General features: G+C 46.7%; 1 protein-coding gene across 1 annotated transcript in view; it reads right to left on the reverse strand.

Moving 5' to 3' along the window:
- The window catches only part of LOC142259103 (uncharacterized), a 157,878-nt gene that overhangs the window by 123,739 nt on the left and 15,768 nt on the right, over nt 1–18,371 (reverse strand). Inside the window, 4 exon segments of the mRNA XM_075331616.1 lie at nt 6,672–7,139; nt 7,899–8,588; nt 10,261–10,451; nt 14,966–16,453. Coding sequence (XP_075187731.1) covers nt 6,672–7,139; nt 7,899–8,588; nt 10,261–10,451; nt 14,966–16,453 — 2,837 coding nt within the window.

Here is an 18,371-nt window from a genome sequence, read left to right on the forward strand (position 1 = left end):
CAGCCCGCGGACGGTCTGCATTTTGCTAAGGGGGAATGTGACGCCCTGGGCAAGCCAGGGGTCACAGGTCATAACACCACCACACCCTACACCCCAGATAGGTACACCAAAGCTACACCAAAAATCCTTGTTGCCTTCCTCCAGAGGCTGATGTCCACACCAGGGGGTGGGCCAGGCGGTTGGCTCCGCCCACCGAGGAGTTCACAGCCCTGGAGGCGGGAAAACCAGGGAGATGAGTTTAGATAGAGTGTGGAGGAGGAAGTGGAAGCAGTTAGAAGTGAGAGTTCAAAGTGAGAGGAAGGAGAAGGAGGACAGTGAGAGTAGTGACAGAAAAAGTGACAGTTGAGAAAGCCTGAAGTTGGTCCGGGTGTGTGCCCCGGACTGAGAACAGCAAGGTCAGCAGACGGCGGTGACTGCAGGAGAGGCTGCTTGGAGGTTGCCGGAAGGACCGTGGACGGGTGGTGGCCCGGCGGTACCGGAGCGGTATACGAAGAGCAGTCAGCACCATTGGCAGGGGCCTTTCGTATCCCGGCAAGGCTAGGAGTCGCCGTGAATTTGCCAAATCCGTCAGTGAAGGGGACCTCTGGGTCTCCAAACAGCTAAGTCCCGATTGAAGGCAACAGTCCAACCGTTAGAGAGAGACACCGCCACCCCCAAGGCACCAGTTTCTCAGGGCCAGCGCCTGCGGGCAAAGTAGGGCTCCTCCGGCCCATAACCAAGTTGGGGAGCGGGTTACCGGTGGGAACCCATCGCTACCATCATCATCTTAGGTGCAGGAAAAGGGACCGTCACCGTCAACTACTGGGGAAAAGCAACTGCAGCCGTCCGTGGGAACCGTCTTTCCAGCCGTGTGTTTTACCGAGAACTGTGTCCCCGTCTCAGGCTGAGTGAGTACCACAGTGCCGTGAGGCACAGCGCTGCCCCCGCGTCCCTGCACCCCACCAAGCCCTGCACCGGCCCCGCCATCCCTCATCACCCACCTCATCACTGGGCCCCGGGACAACTACCCCCTACCCACAGAGGGGAGAACCAACAACTTTGCTGCTTCCTGTCATCGCTCCCGGGATCCCCATACAGAGCAGCGGTGGTGTCCACATAATCACCATAACCGTGGGTGGCGTCACGGACAATAAACTATCCCAAAAACCAATCCCCTTTCACTCACGGGCGAGGAGTGCCGCTCGAGTCCCCGGGATCCGGCCCATCGCTCAAGCCACCGAGCAGCAGCAGGCCGCAGCAGCAGCGGCAGCCGGACCCGAGCAGTGGGAGAGCGCGGCGTCCCCTCCTCCGCCCGCAACATTTGTCTACCTTAAATTGATACAAATCCCTGTTATATGTTTTATTGTTCTGCCTGATGGGGGTTAGTGCGTCTGCGCGGGTCCCAATGTTTTCCTTCCACTGCAATCTATCTTGAAATGTAATGCGCATGCGTGATATCGGCTTAAATTTATGTTTGGCACCATTTTTTAAACATTTTCGACACGCTTGGATGTATTCAGATGGCGGTATTGCAGAATGTTGCCCTGCAATCATGATAATTGCAGATTCTGACTGCACGTCCTAGCTGGAAGGCGCCTTCCACCGTATTGATGGGGGGCGTGTCCCAGCTTTGTCATATGACATCGGATCTCCGCTGTACCTGATATGTCACTAATTCAAACATCTGTGACATGTTCGTATCTAGTTATATGGCGGTATTGCCCTGCCATCAATGATAAATGTGGCTTTTGATGGTACATTTAAGCTGGGACGCAACTTCCTCTGCATTGGTAGGGGCGTGTCCTAGCTGTGTCATGTGACATCGGACCTCCGTTGTACAAGAGATGTCACTATTTTATATATGCAGTCAGGGCCAGAAATATTTGGACAGTGACACAAGTTTTGTTATTTTAGCTGTTTACAAAAACATGTTCAGAAATACAATTATATATATAATATGGGCTGAAAGTGCACACTCCCAGCTGCAATATGAGAGTTTTCACATCCAAATCGGAGAAAGGGTTTAGGAATCATAGCTCTGTAATGCATAGCCTCCTCTTTTTCAAGGGACCAAAAGTAATTGGACAAGGGACTCTAAGGGCTGCAATTAACTCTGAAGGCATCTCCCTCGTTAACCTGTAATCAATGAAGTAGTTAAAAGGTCTGAGGTTGATTACAGGTGTGTGGTTTTGCATTTGGAAGCTGTTGCTGTGACCAGACAACATGCGATCTAAGGAACTCTCAATTGAGGTGAAGCAGAACATCCTGAGGCTGAAAAAAAAGAAAAAATCCATCAGAGAGATAGCAGACATGCTTGGAGTAGCAAAATCAACAGTCGGGTACATTCTGAGAAAAAAGGAATTGACTGGTGAGCTTGGGAACTCAAAAAGGCCTGGGCGTCCAAGGATGACAACAGTGGTGGATGATCGCCGCATACTTTCTTTGGTGAAGAAGAACCTGTTCACAACATCAACTGAAGTCCAGAACACTCTCAGTGAAGTAGGTGTATCTGTCTCTAAGTCAACAGTAAAGAGAAGACTCCATGAAAGTAAATACAAACGGTTCACATCTAGATGCAAACCATTCATCAATTCCAAAAATAGACAGGCCAGAGTTACATTTGCTGAAAAACACCTCATGAAGCCAGCTCAGTTCTGGAAAAGTATTCTATGGACAGATGAGACAAAGATCAACCTGTACCAGAATGATGGGAAGAAAAAAGTTTGGAGAAGAAAGGGAACGGCACATGGTCCAAGGCACACCACATCCTCTGTAAAACATGGTGGAGGCAACGTGATGGCATGGGCATGCATGGCTTTCAATGGCACTGGGTCACTTGTGTTTATTGATGACATAACAGCAGACAAGAGTAGCCGGATGAATTCTGAAGTGTACCGGGATATACTTTCAGCCCAGATTCAGCCAAATGCCGCAAAGTTGATCGGATGGCGCTTCATAGTACAGATGGACAATGACCCCAAGCATACAGCCAAAGCTACCCAGGAGTTCATGAGTGCAAAAAAGTGGAACATTCTGCAATGGCCAAGTCAATCACCAGATCTTAACCCAATTGAGCATGCATTTCACTTGCTCAAATCCAGACTTAAGACGGAAAGACCCACAAACAAGCAAGACCTGAAGGCTGCGGCTGTAAAGGCCTGGCAAAGCAATAAGAATGAGGAAACCCAGCGTTTGGTGATGTCCATGGGTTCCAGACTTAAGGCAGTGATTGCCTCCAAAGGATTCGCAACAAAATATTGAAAATAAAAATATTTTGTTTGGGTTTGGTTTATTTGTCCAATTACTTTTGACCTCCTAAAATGTGGAGTGTTTGTAAAGAAATGTGACAATTCCTACAATTTCTATCAGATATTTTTGTTCAAACCTTCAAATTAAACGTTACAATCTGCACTTGAATTCTGTTGTAGAGGTTTCATTTCAAATCCAATGTGGTGGCATGCAGAGCCCAACTCGCGAAAATTGTGTCACTGTCCAAATATTTCTGGACCTAACTGTATGACACGCTCGGATCTACTTAGATGGCGGTATTATGGTGTATTGCCCTGCCATTATGATAGATGCAAACTTGAAGGTACATTTAGGCTAGGACGCGTCCTCCACTATGTTTTTGGGGGGGGTGTGTCTTAGCTGACTCATGTGACATTGGACCTTTGCTGTATAGGATGCGTCTCTATTATGGGATGTATATGGCGTTTACTTCTGTGATGGTACTTTAATATTGTTTTATATTAATTATAACAGCTACCATCTAGGGATTTGTTAAGTGGGTGGGCACACGCCGTCAATCACTTTGGGGGCGTGTTCACCTCTTTATTAAGGAATGTAAAAACTTTTTTATCTACTATGAACGATGCGATCTGGGTCATATATAAAAAAACACCAGACCAGACGATTTTCTTTTCTCCGTTATTATATGGTATATGGGTTATTATGTAACTCCTCCCACTGCCGGTCATGTGATCGAGTGTTCCAAGCCTCTATTTCAATTTTCACCTTGGTATAAAGATGGCTGTGGCTCTGGTATATTCAGGTATCATCCTCATCTCCAGATTTTGGCACATAGCTGTCCTCTTCTTGAGTCCCTTGACGTGGGACTCCTGAATATTTTCTTTGTTCCCCTGATGAACTCTGGTACATTGAAAACTAGGGAGAAACGCGTCGGGACATTTGTTGGAAATCCAGATAAGTAATTTATTACCTTTGGTGTGTCATTTTGGATTATTATATAATCATAAATTATATGTGTTGCCTGTCTTGGGCCTTTTAACTTATCTATTAAAAGTTAATTTTTAACAAGGTTTTTCTTTTTTGAGATCTTCCGTAAGATATATACCCTGTGGTTATCTTTTGCTGTGGCTTTGGTTTTTTAGCCATTTAAGTTATAGCATATATATATATATATACACACACACACATATATATATATATATATATATATATATATATATATATATATATATATATATATACAGTGCCTACAAGTAGTATTCAACCCCCTGCAGATTTAGCAGGTTTGATAAGATGCAAATAAGTTAGAGCCTGCAAACTTCAAACAAGAGCAGGATTTATTAACAGATGCATAAATCTTACAAACCAACAAGTTATGTTGCTCAGTTAAATTTTAATACATTTTCACCATAAAAGTGTGGGTCAATTATTATTCAACCCCTAGGTTTAATATTTTGTGGAATAACCCTTGTTTGCAATTACAGCTAATAATCGTCTTTTATAAGACCTGATCAGGCCGGCAAAGGTCTCTGGAGTTATCTTGGCCCACTCCTCCATGCAGATCTTCTCCAAGTTATCTAGGTTCTTTGGGTGTCTCATGTGGACTTTAATCTTGAGCTCCTTCCACAAGTTTTCAATTGGGTTAAGGTCAGGAGACTGACTAGGCCACTGCAACACCTTGATTTTTTCCCTCTTGAACCAGGCCTTGGTTTTCTTGGCTGTGTGCTTTGGGTCGTTGTCTTGTTGGAAGATGAAATGACGACCCATCTTAAGATCCTTGATGGAGGAGCGGAGGTTCTTGGCCAAAATCTCCAGGTAGGCCGTGCTATCCATCTTCCCATGGATGCGGACCAGATGGCCAGGCCCCTTGGCTGAGAAACAGCCCCACAGCATGATGCTGCCACCACCATGCTTGACTGTAGGGATGGTATTCTTGGGGTCATATGCAGTGCCATCCAGTCTATAAACATCACGTGTGTGGTTGGCACCAAAGATCTCGATCTTGGTCTCATCAGACCAGAGAACCTTGAACCAGTCTGTCTCAGAGTCCTCCAAGTGATCATGAGCAAACTGTAGACGAGCCTTGACATGACGCTTTGAAAGTAAAGGTACCTTACGGGCTCGTCTGGAACGGAGACCATTGCGGTGGAGTACGTTACTTATGGTATTGACTGAAACCAATGTCCCCACTTCCATGAGATCTTCCCGGAGCTCCTTCCTTGTTGTCCTTTGGGTTAGCCTTGACTCTTCGGACAAGCCTGGCCTCGGCACGGGTGGAAACTTTCAAAGGCTGTCCAGGCCGTGGAAGGCTAACAGTAGTTCCATAAGCCTCCCACTTCCGGATGATGCTCCCAACAGTGGAGACAGGTAGGCCCAACTCCTTGGAAAGGGTTTTGTACCCCTTGCCAGCCTTGTGACCCTCCACGATCTTGTCTCTGATGGCCTTGGAATGCTCCTTTGTCTTTCCCATGTTGACCAAGTATGAGTGCTATTCACAAGTTTGGGGAGGGTCTTAATTAGTCAGAAAAGGCTAGAAAAAGAGATAATTAATCCAAACATGTGAAGCTCATTGTTCTTTGTGCCTGAAATACTTCTTAATACTTTAGGGGAACCAAACAGAATTCTTGTGGTTTGAGGGGTTGAATAATAAATGACCCTCTGAATAAAGTTTTCACAATTTAAAAAAAAAATAAAAAAAGAAATAACATTCTTTTTTGCTGCAGTGCATTTCACACTTCCAGGCTGATCTACAGTCCAAATGTCACAATGCCAAGTTAATTCCGAATGTGTAAACCTGCTAAATCTGCAGGGGGTTGAATACTACTTGTAGGCACTGTATATATACATATATACATACAGACACACACACACACACACACACAATACTTTATTAACAAACATGCAAGTTTATCTTATGTACGTTTTCACCGTTACACTCCACCCAACTTAAGTTTTGGTGTCCCAACAAATCAATTTCTACATCTTACATGCAGTACATATTCTGCAGGGTTGTACCGTACCAGAGGAACACCAGCCGTACTCCTTTCAGATCTTCGTAAGTCAGTACCTGCCGTGTTTGTGTGGGTGATTTTAATGTCTGTCGGAGCAACGACATTTGGAGGTAGCTCTGGAGCTACCGGAATCTGCAATGCCAGACCTTGGTCATCTGGTGCTACGTTGCTGAAGTCATTACAGCAGTGGCACACAAGGTTATTTGGCCGACCCGTGACTGTTGGATAAGGCGAGACAGGTGGGCATGTGGGCGTGTCGGAGATACACCTTTTCAACTAGTTCCGGTTCAACATACAACGGGGCCCTACACATCCTTCAGGGATCACAGTGTACACACTTCCCTCTATAAATGGTCTGTCCACTACCGTGTAAGGTGTAGCCTCCCACTGGTCGTCCAACTTTCCACCCAGGCGAGAAACCCGTACAAGTACCCTTTCGCCCACTAGGAATTCATCTCCGTGCACCAGTCCACGATTTCGATGAGGATGGTCCCGCACTTCTTCCCCCACTATCCTGTGGATTTCCCGCAGGTTCCATTGGTGACTCTGAACCCATTCACTGGCTGTGCAATACTCAAGTTCCCCAGGTACTGACAGGTTTAATTCCTCGACCTTCTTCCGAGGCCGTCCAAACATCATCATGTAAGGGGTAAACCTGTTAGTGCTATGGACTTTATTGTTATAGGCCCACACAAGTTCGGGGATGAACTCAGTCCACCTCGCCTTCTGTTGCTGTTCAAGCGTCCTCAACATCTGTAGCAGCGTATGATTGAACTGCTCACAGGCCCCATTCCCTTGCGGATGATAGGGTGTCGTCCGCAATTGTATGATGACATAGACCTGCAGCAACTCAGTCACAAGTTTACCCTGGAAGCAGGCCCCTTGACCTGAATGTAGCCGCTGGGAACACCCGTAGGTCAGGATAAAATGCTTACAGATCACTTCCGCTGCGGATTCAGCGGTCTGGTCCCTGGTGGGGACAACCACGGCGAATTTTGTGAAGTGATCAGTCATCACAAGGCACGAATGGTGCCCACTCCTAGAATACCCAATCGTCAGGTAATCTACCATTAACACCTCCAGTGGGGCGAAAGTCACGATGGTTTGAGCAGGGGCCCTTTGTTCAGGGGACTTATTGAACTCGCAGGGCCGACATCTAGCACACACCTCCCTTACAACTTCTTCCAAGCCGGGACCGTATACAAATCGGTGCAACCAGCGATACATTTTCTCAGGCCCAAGGTGAGCACCTTGGGTATTGGCCCCACGAGCAATGTCTGGGGCTGCTAAGGATGGGATTACTACCTGCCATTGGTACCCTAACTCAGCCAGTAAGTAGATCCAGCGATGCAACACTCCCTCTGTTATTGTCAGTCTGTCCCACTGCCGAACCTTTGGCTTCTCCAACCTCAGCTGAGCTCTAGCTTTCACATCAAGCCAAGTTTTCTGATTCACCCACCTCTTTACTCATGACAGCCAGGGGTCTGCGTTCTGTAGATCGGCCCATTCTTGACGAGTCTTACCCAGCAATCTGACTACTCGTGTCACCACCCCACTTGAACGTGCCAGATCTACAAACTCGGGTAATCACCTCAGGTTAGGAATTTCGGTATCCTCGAGATCTTCATCTACCTCACACCCTGGCGCATCTCACGTTACCTGTGGCAGGGCATCCGCATTGGAGTTCCCTTTGCCGTATCGGAACCGAATCGGGTAATTAAATTTGGACATTCGCGCCACCCATCGCTGTTTTAACGCTCCCAGTTTGGCGTTCTCCAGATGCGCTAGCAGGTTATTGTCTGTAATCACAAGAACCTTCGATCCCGACAGATACTCAGCAAATTTTTCGGTCATGGCCCACACCAGTGCTAACATCTCCAGTTTGAACGAAGTATAGTTATCAGGGTTGCGCTCAGTGTCCCGTAGGGATCGGCTGGCATATGCGACCACCCTCTCCCGTCCCTCTTGCTTTTGGGCCAACACTGCTCTCAGCCCATGCAGACTTCCGTCCGTATATAGAGTAAAAGGCCGGTCAAAGAGAGCATATGCTAACAGAGGTGCCTGTATGAGAGCGGCCCAAATTTGGTCAAATGCCTGTTGTTGTCGATCGGTCCATTGGATAGGCTGATTCCTGGGGCCCTGAGATGTCCCCCTCAATAACTCATTCAATGGTTCACACATCTTAGCGAAGTCTTTCACAAACTGACGATAGTATCCGGCCAAACCAAGGAAGGCCCGCGCGTCTCTCACAGTTCTGGGAGTGGGCCACCCCTGGAAAGCCTGTATCTTGCTCTCGGCCGGACGCACCCCATCCGCTGACACCACATGTCCCAGATATTCAATCTGGGTCTGGAACAAGCAATACTTTTTGGGTTTGTGTGACGCCCCCAAACTAGTCAGGGTATCACAGGGAACTGCACCCTCTTTTCATCCTGGTGCAGAACCCACCCTCCATGGTTCTGGGATCCTAAACTTTGATGTTGCTTCCACCAGCATTCAAACCCTAGTCACCTTACACCACACCCGGGCAGGCACACCAGTGGGTGGTCTAGATGGAATAGGGCTACCTGCCTAGGGGTCAGACAGACTGGTGGGAGGGACACAGTCAGAACAGTGGTAGCCCTCAGAGAGTGAGGAGCTAGGGGGAGTTGGAGCTCCCTGGGAGACTTTGGCTAGGTCACAGACGGTGGTCTGGGACCGGAGGAGTCGGAGACCCGGTCGCAGGGTATTGGAGAAAGGAGCCAGACTTAGTTTTCGAGAACGGTCGGCACCGGAGTACCTACTAACCGAACGTGTACCGAGCAAGGCGGTGCACTGGATCCTAGATCAGGGAGTAGCTTCACGCAACCTGATAATTAACCTGTGGAGGATAGTATCTCTATGAACTGTCCCCAAGAGCTCAGAGAACGAAGACACCAACACAACGCGGGGGATAGGAGAAGTATTTTGCCTTTCCCAGAACAGACAGAGACTCTTCAATCCTTGGCAACGGGTATGAGTCACGCACGGTCTACGCGTTCAGCTTGCGGTAATCAACACAAAACTGTATGGACCCGTCCTTCTTCCGAACCAGTACAACCAGCGCAGTCCAGGGACTCTGACTCGGGCGGATCAAGCCATTATCCAACATTTGCGTTAACATACTCTTGACCTCCTGGTAAAGATTCGGGGGAATCAGGCGACATCTCTCTCGGATTGGGGCCACGTCCCCTGTGGGTATCTCGTGTTCTACCGCCTTTGTGCAGCCAAAGTCTTCATCACTCCTGGACAAGGCAAACTGGTATTCCCATAGGGTAGTCTGTAGCTGTTACACCTTTTCCGGTGTTAGCTGGGTTTTATCCATCCATCCATCAGCTCTATGCTCTTCTTACCATTCCACATGGGCGTGGGTGACTATTCTTCTGCTGCCCGCATCGACAGAGTCCAAGCAGTCTGGCAGTTTCCTTTCAACGAGAACTGATTCTTGTGGAGAACTTCTTCATCGCACACATACCCATCAGCCAGTTTTGAGCCCGACACCAAAGTCGCCTCATGGCTCTGCAAGTTCAGGCACCTCACCGACACCCTCCGATTTTGTACAGTGGCCAGCGTCCTGGCAATCATGAAGCCTCCCATGCTTTCGGACTGTCTCACTGGCTCCAGAATTACTTCCACACCATTCAGCTTCCTATGGGTCCCCACCGGCATCAACACCAGCTTCTCTCGATCCGGAGAGATAGTGACAGCGGGGCCACGTGAGATACACACCACTCCCACTGCTCTTCCTCCCGCTGAACTCTGCTGTATACCACACGAACGGACCATCTGCTGTAGGGCCCTCTGCATGACCTTATGAGTTATCACTCTTTTTCCTGTATCCTGGGCCCTCACGCTCGAACAGAAGAGAATCCAGTTTCCTCAGGATGTTCATCCCTAGGACCACCGGGAGATTTGGCCTTGCCTGCGTTTTCACTAGTATCACTCCCTTGGTTCCCAGCTTCTGTCTGCACAGCTGCACCTTCATCTATGCGATGCCCGCTACTGGAATCTCTTCATTGTTAGCCGCTTTCAGTCTTAATAAATGCCATGATTCTGGTTTAGCAGCTTCCTTGAAGTACGTCTGGAAATATTCCACCAGCATAGTCGTCACCTGTGATCCAGTGTCTACCAGACACGCGAACTTCTTCCAAGCAAACTTTACCTCTAGTACAGGACTCTCCGTAATCAGATCTTCTGAGCAGAGTTCGGGCATTGGTTCTCAGTTCTGCCTTGCCATGTGCCTAGCTACAGTGAGGGCTTCCCTTTTACTGCTGTTGCAGTTTCTTCTGTTCTGCCCCTCCGGCAATCTCGTTGCAGATGTCCAATCCCTCCGCATCTCCAACACCAGATAGGCCCTCTCATCCCGCTTCTTGCTACCTCTGTTCTGGGGCCGGCCGCTGTTCCTCATGGTGTATAATGCCGTGACTGCATGTCCACCATAGGAGGCGGCATTTGTCCAGGCATGGGAGTATAGGGGCATAACGGTGCTGGGTATGTTGGTGGCATCCCCTGAGCCCGCAGTTGTTGCATCTGTTCCGCCAGACTCTCCACAGGCTTCTGCAAGACTGCTAGCTTTACTTAGACAGAGTCTCGACTCAATTCCCTTGTGTCAACTGTTTGCATGTTACTCCATTTCAGAGCAGACTTTACCTCCAGGGTCCGCGCCACTGCCTCTTGTTGTATTTCAGCGTAGGTAACACCAGGGGTACTCCTTGCGTTCAACAGTAGTTCGCTCCTTAACATTTAATTTTGGATCCCCTCAATGAACTGATCACGTAAAATGCGATCAACCTCTGCCTCAGCGCCCACCGTTACATTTAACTTCTTAATCTCCTAATGCAATTCTTCCAATGCGATGCCATACTGAATCAGACTCTCTCTGCTCCTCTGAATCTGAGCAAAAAACTGTACTCGCAGTTGTTCAGCCGCTGCCACATGGTCAAAAGTTTTTTCCAAGATCTGAATTATTTCATCTACTGTCTTCGGCTGTCTTTCTGGTTTCAGCAGAACAACCTTGCAGGCATTTCAGTCCAGAGCATTCAGTGCGACCTTGGGCTGCAGTTGGGGTGTACGCTGTGCAAGGCAATGGCGTTCTTCAGCCGGCCCACCCAATCACTGAAGAGTAAGTTATACCCTTCAAACTTAGCCAGATGATTTAGCAGCGCGCCCGTTGCAGAGCACCCTATTAGCCGCTCACTGCTGGTCACCAAGGAGAAGGGGGTTAAGTACAACAGGGGTGTTGCAGCGTCTCCCACTTGCTCAGGGTTATCCATAGCAAACACCGTATCCTGCCGACTACACCAAATACGACGGATGCCGGTCGCTATGACTATTAAGGCACGATGGCACTATAGAAAACCCAGGGACACAAAGATGGTGAATAACAGTTTTCTTTATAAGTCTAAAAAATATTTACAAAACCAGTTCTCTTACAACTTATGGGCCACAACAGCCCAGAATAAACAATAACAATTTATGCAACTTGGAGGACTTCAAGTGTCGGTCTGTAGAGATGAACTAGACTATATTTTTTTTCCCCTTTGCTATACCGCTCCCTCCCCTATCAATTAATGGGGCTTACTCGAGTGCACTACTACAGATAACAGCACGTGATCCCTCCAAGGATATAATCTTACAACCACCTCCCCTTATGTTTACAATTCAATCAGGGTACCCGGCCAACTTCCCATATACAGTAAGAAACAAGTGAATTTATGTACATGTACCGCTATGCAATACTCTGTACCTCACTGCCCCAAGACAGTGTGATGAAGCAAAGGCAGAGTAGTCTGTTATTATCAGCACAACACAGCTTAACTTCTGATAAATTTCGGGTCAGAGCAAATGCCTCCAGATAAACAAGCAAGCAAAGCTCCTTGTCAGCAAACAGTCTTTCAAAGAATAGTCTTCCTTCAATGCGTCCTCTTCCTATCTCTCTGTCCCTAACTGACTATTAGTACACCGATTGGTCTCAGGTCAGTTGCTACTCACAAAAGTCTTCCACCCAAGATGGTGTCAGTCTCCCTCAGACTGCTTCTGATTCATTCTTAGATGACCTTATACAAGCATTTTCTGGAGAAAAGTTCGCTCAGATGAATTTTCCTCATCGGGGCAGTAGGAGCTCCAATGAAAAAAAACAGGCAATCCTATTTGTCCAGAACACAGGAGTTCAACAACCTTCTCCCTCTCTTGCAGCCTTCTTCCTGTCACTCTCTTCTTGCTCCTGCAGTCTCCAGATCTCAACTGAACTTTTAACTGTCTCTATCTGTTTACGTTAGCAGGGAAACCTAATGTAACCCCTTACTGTCTAGCAGTGTGCCTGCCCTCTAGTGACAACTAGTGGCCATTTAAGTTATAGCATATATATACAATACTTCATTAACAAACATACAAGTTTATCTTATGTACTGTTACGTCACCGCCGGAGTCTGCTCCAGCGACTTCTGCTCCGATCGCAGGGCGACACCGTCTTCCTGCCGTGGATGGTGCTGGTGATGGGAGAGGAGTCGATGCCAGCGGCACCGGTGGGCACAGGCTCCGATCATCCACAGGGCTGGGTTATCTTGGGATCTGCAGTACCGCTGGCTGACTGTGGGTGGCGTGTGTCTTCCAGCTGAAGTTGCCAGCGTTCAGCTACAGCCAATGGGAAGACACCACACCCTTCTTATTCCCCCTCCTGTCACATGACCACTGCCAGAGATAGTTCTGATTTCCTGGCTCCTGGTCCGCCCTATTCTGTTTTGTGATTCCTGTGTGCTAACTTCTGCGTGTTTTCTGACTACCCTTCTGCCTGCTGTTTTTGTACCTCGCTGCCCGATCCGGATTTGACCTCTGCTCCGTTTTCTGATTACGTCCTTGTCTGCCGATTCTGTCCCTATTCTGCTATTCTCATCGGACTGCAGCCTTCCACAGGTAGTGATCTCCAGGGCCCTGTGTAATTCCAAATCCCTGTATCAGGGTTAAAGGGTTTCAGGGTTCTGGGGGTCCTGCTTGGTGAGTGGCTTCCCTCTAGTCTGTCCATTACATCCCCCCTGAGTCTGTTGATCCAGGCAGGCGTTACATGTACATTTTCACCCTGTTACAGGGACATATATACTAAGACAAAAGCGATATACAGTACAGACCAAACGTTTTGACACACCTTCTCATCTCTAGAACAATTATTAAAAGGAGACTTTGTACAGCAGGCCTTCATGGTAAAATAGCTGCTAGGAAACCACTGCTAAGGACAGGCAACAAGCAGAAGAGACTTGTTTGGGCTAAAGAACACAAGGAATGGACATTAGACCAGTGGAAATCTGTGCTTTGGTCTGATGAGTCCAAATGTGATATCTTTATATCCAACCACCATGTCTTTGTAGAAAAGGTGAACGGATGGACTCTACATGCCTGGTTCCCACCGTGAAGCATGGAGAAGGAGGTGTAACAGTGTGGGAGTGATTTGCTGGTGAAACTGTTGGGGATTTATTCAAAATTGAAGGCATACTAAACCAGCATGGCTACCACAGCATCTTGCAGCGGCATGCTATTCCATCCAGTTTGCGTTTAGTTGGACCATCATTTATTTTTCAACAGGACAATGACCCCAAAACACACCTCCAGGCTCTGTAAGGGCCATTTGACTAAGAAGGAGAGTGCTGGGATGCTACGCCAGATGACCTGGCCTCCACAGTCACCGGACCTAAACCCAATCAAGATGGTTTGGGGTGAGCTGGACCGCAGAGTGAAGGCAAAAGGGCCAACAAGTGCTAAGCATTTCTGGGAACTCCTTCAAGACTGTTGAAAAACCATTTCCCGTGACTACCTCTTGAAGCTCATCAAGAGAATGCCAAGAGTGTGCAAAGCAGTAATCAAAGCAAAAGGTGGCTAGTTTGAAGAACCTAGAATATAAGACATATTTTCAGTTGTTTCACACTTTAAGTATTTCATTCCACATCTTTTCATTCATAGTTTTGATGTCTTCAATGTGAATCTAAAATTTTTAGAGTCATGAAAATAAAGAAAACTCTTTGAATGAGGTGAGTCCAAACGTTTGGTCTGTACTGTATACCAGGATGGGGATCATATATACCAGGATGGGATAAAGATGGGCAACATATATACCAGGATGAAAGACCTATATACGAGTATGGGAGACACATATACCTGGAAGGGGCCCAGTATGTGGGACATTAGTACAGAATTGGGGGATTTTATCCCCGTAACAGTGTCAGCAGCATATCCTACCCATAACAGTGCTTCATGACCCCATTTTTTTGTTAATTTTTTCCCTATATTCCTTCTTCAAAACCTAGGTGTATCTTATGGTTCAAAAAAATACAATAATTTCTAAAAAAAAAGAAAAAAAAAAAGAAAATGGTTCTTTTCCTCAGAAATTCTTACTCATAACACTGTAGCCAATTTTAGGATAAAGCCCTTTGAATTATGGTACATCATGATGGCTTCTCCCGTGTGACTCATCTGACAACAGGACCTGATTAATGATAAAAACATTTGGCAAGTTCTGAAAGCAAAAATGGCTGCTCTGCTCTGTTGATTTTCTGATGTGGGCAAGACTTGATTTACCAGTTAAACATTTCAATTATTCACAACATGAAAAAGGTTCCTTCCCTGTGCGGCTTCTTCACATGTTTAACAAGATGTGATCTCTGAGAATTACATTTGCCACATTCAGAACATAAAAATGGTTTATTTTGTGTGATTTTTTTTATGGTAAACAAGACGTGATTTCCTAGTAAAACATTTACCACATTCTGGGCATGAAAACAGCATCTCCCCTGTGTGAGATCTTTGATGCTGAACAAGGTTTGATTTCTGAATAAAACATTTCCCACATTCTGGACATGAAAATGGCTTCTCCCCGGTGTGAAATCTTTGATGCCGAACAAGGTTTGATTTCTGAATAAAACATTTCCCACATTCTGAACATGAAAATGGCTTCTCCCCGGTGTGAAATCTTTGATGCCGAACAAGGTTTGATTTCCGAATAAAACATTTACCACAGTCTGAACATGAAAATGGCTTCTCCCCGGTGTGACATCTTTGATGCACAACAAGATCTGATTTCTGAAAAAAAGATTTACCACATTCTGAACATGAAAATGGCTTCTCCCCGGTGTGACATCTTTGATGCCGAACAAGGTCCAATTTGCGAATAAACCATTTCCCACATTCTGAACATGAAAATGGCTTCTCCCCGGTGTGAAATCTTTGATGCCGAACAAGGTTTGCTTTCCGAATAAAACATTTACCACAGTCTGAACATGAAAATGGCTTCTCCCCTGTGTGACATCTTTGATGCACAACAAGATCTGATTTCTTAATAAAACATTTACGACATTCTGAACATGAAAATGGCTTCTCCCCTGTGTGACATCTTTGATGCACAACAAGGTCTGATTTCCAAATAAAACATTTCCCACATTCTGAACATGAAAATGGCTTATCCCTAGTGTGAAATCTTTGATGCTGAACAAGAGTTGATTTCCGAATAAAACATTTCCCACAGTCTGAACATGAAAATGGCTTCTCCCCTGTGTGACATCTTTGATGCACAACAAGATCTGATTTCTGAATAAAACATTTCTCACATTCTGAACATGAAAATGGCTTCTCCACTGTATGAAATCTTTGATGCCTAACAAAAGCTGATTTCTGAATAAAACATTTCCCACATTCTGAACATGAAAATGGCTTCTCCCCTGTGTGACATCTTTGATGCCTAACAAGATCTGATTTCTGAATAAAACATTTTCCACATTCTGAACATGAAAATGGCTTCTCCCCTGTGTGATATTTTTGATGGTTAGCAAGGGTTATTTTCTGAGTAAAACATTTTCCACATTCTGGGCATGAAAATGGCTTCTTCCCTGTGTGAGTTTTTTGATGGATATTAAGACTTGATTTTCTGGTAAAACATTTCCCACATTTTGAACATGAAAATGGTTTCACCCTTGTAGGAGCTGTTTCATGTTCCACATCCCTTCTGTAACTTTTGTTTTGCTTACAGTTCTGTGATAAATTGGAATTTTGGACTTGTTTGAAAAGATCTGATGATGAAGCTTTCCGAGGAAGGACTGCAGGTATATTTGGGACAGCAGCATGCTCTTCATATGTATGATGTGTGATACTTTTTTCATCTGTTTTAAATTCTGAAGATAATAGATTTCCATCTGAACTCTCAATACAGTCACCTGCTAAAAACAAAGACAATGTTATTATTTTTTAATATTATCTTGAAAGTACACTTTTTTTTAACCATAGCATTAGAAATGAAATTAGAAAAAAATGTATTCTTAATCTGTTGTCCAATTTCGACATCTAAAGGCTGCTTTACACGCAGCGACATCGCTAGCAATGTCGCTAGCGATCGCACCCGCCCCCGTTGTGCATGCGTCACGGGCAAATCGCTGCCCGTGGCGAACAATATCGGTAGTTCGCGTCACACGCACATACCTTACTAACGACGTCGCTGTGGCCGGCGAACAACCTCTTTTCTAAGGGGGAGGTTCGTGTGGCATTACAGCGACGTCACACAGCGGGCCACCAATAGAAGCGGAGGGGCGGAGAGCAGCCGCATAAACGTCACTCCCACCTCGTTGCCGGAGGACACAGGAACACTGTTCGTCGTTCCCGGGGTGTCACATGTAGCGATGTGTGCTGCCTCAGGAACGACAAACTACCCGCGTCCCAAAAATGCAACGATATTTGGGAAAGAAACGACGCTCATAAGTGTCACATGCAACAACGTCGCTAACGACGCCGGATGTGCGTTACGAATTCCGTGACCCCAGCGATTTCGCGTTAGCAATGTTGTTGCGTGTAACGGGGCCTTAAGAGTAGTGATGGGCAATCCATCCGATGGTCGGGATCGGTGATACTCGTCGGATCATTTTGTAGATCAGGATCGAGATAACACGATTTTGCGTCCAATCACCGATTGGACTTTACAGTTATGGGATGGGGCGTGGGGGGCTGTAAAATAAAGAATAGTTAATAATAAACATTGTCATTATACTTACAGGTCCTGCGACGCGTCCTGCACTCTGTCTCCTGCTGCTTCTGCTTCCAAGTACAATCATCGCGGTGTCCTCCCGGTAACCAAAAGGACCTTCCGTGACATCATAGCCATGTGATCAGTCACGTGAAAATGTTGTATTATCTCATTGGCTACACACTGGGTCACATGATTATGACCAATAGAAGCGGAGGGGCGGAGAGCAGCCGCATAAACGTCTCTCCCACCTCGTTGCCGGAGGACACAGGAACACTGTTCGTCGTTCCCGGGGTGTCACATGTAGCGAAGTGTGCTGCCTCAGGAACGACAAACTACCCGCGTCCCAAAAATGCAACGATATTTGGGAAAGAAACGACGTGTCAACAATCAACAATATTTGCGGAACTTGGGAACGTTAGCGGTCGCTCATAAGTGTCACATGCAACAACGTCGCTAACGACGCCGGATGTGCGTCACGAATTCCGTGACCCCAGCGATTTCGCGTTAGCGATGTTGTTGCGTGTAACGGGGCCTTAAGAGTAGTGATGGGCAATCCACCCGATGGTCGGGATCGGTGATACTCGTCGGATCATTTTGTAGATCAGGATCGAGATAACACGATTTTGCATCCAATCACCGATTGGACTTTACAGTTATGGGATGGGGCGTGGGGGGCTGTAAAATAAAGAATAGTTAATAATAAACATTGTCATTATACTTACAGGTCCTGCGACGCGTCCTGCATTCTGTCTCCTGATGCTTCTGCTTCCAAGTACAATCATCGCGGTGTCCTCCCGGTAACCAAAAGGACCTTCCGTGACATCATAGCCATGTGATCAGTCACGTGAAAATGTTGTATTATCTCATTGGCTACACACTGGGTCACATGATTATGACATCGTGCAAAGATCCTGCAGTGTCAGCATGCTCGCCGGTACACGGTGCTTTCCCTAGCATCTCAGTACTCTGTAAACTTGGCGACCACCGTGTACCGGAGAGATGCTCGGGCACATACTCCGCTCCCCCTCCCTGCATCTTGGTGCTCTTTACACAGTCAGCCCACATGCAGGGAATGGCTGCCACAGCCGATGATTAATAGCGGCGCTGGGAATCAGGTG

This window comes from Anomaloglossus baeobatrachus (assembly GCF_048569485.1).
Source record: "Anomaloglossus baeobatrachus isolate aAnoBae1 chromosome 5 unlocalized genomic scaffold, aAnoBae1.hap1 SUPER_5_unloc_27, whole genome shotgun sequence".
NCBI lineage: Eukaryota > Metazoa > Chordata > Amphibia > Anura > Aromobatidae > Anomaloglossus > Anomaloglossus baeobatrachus.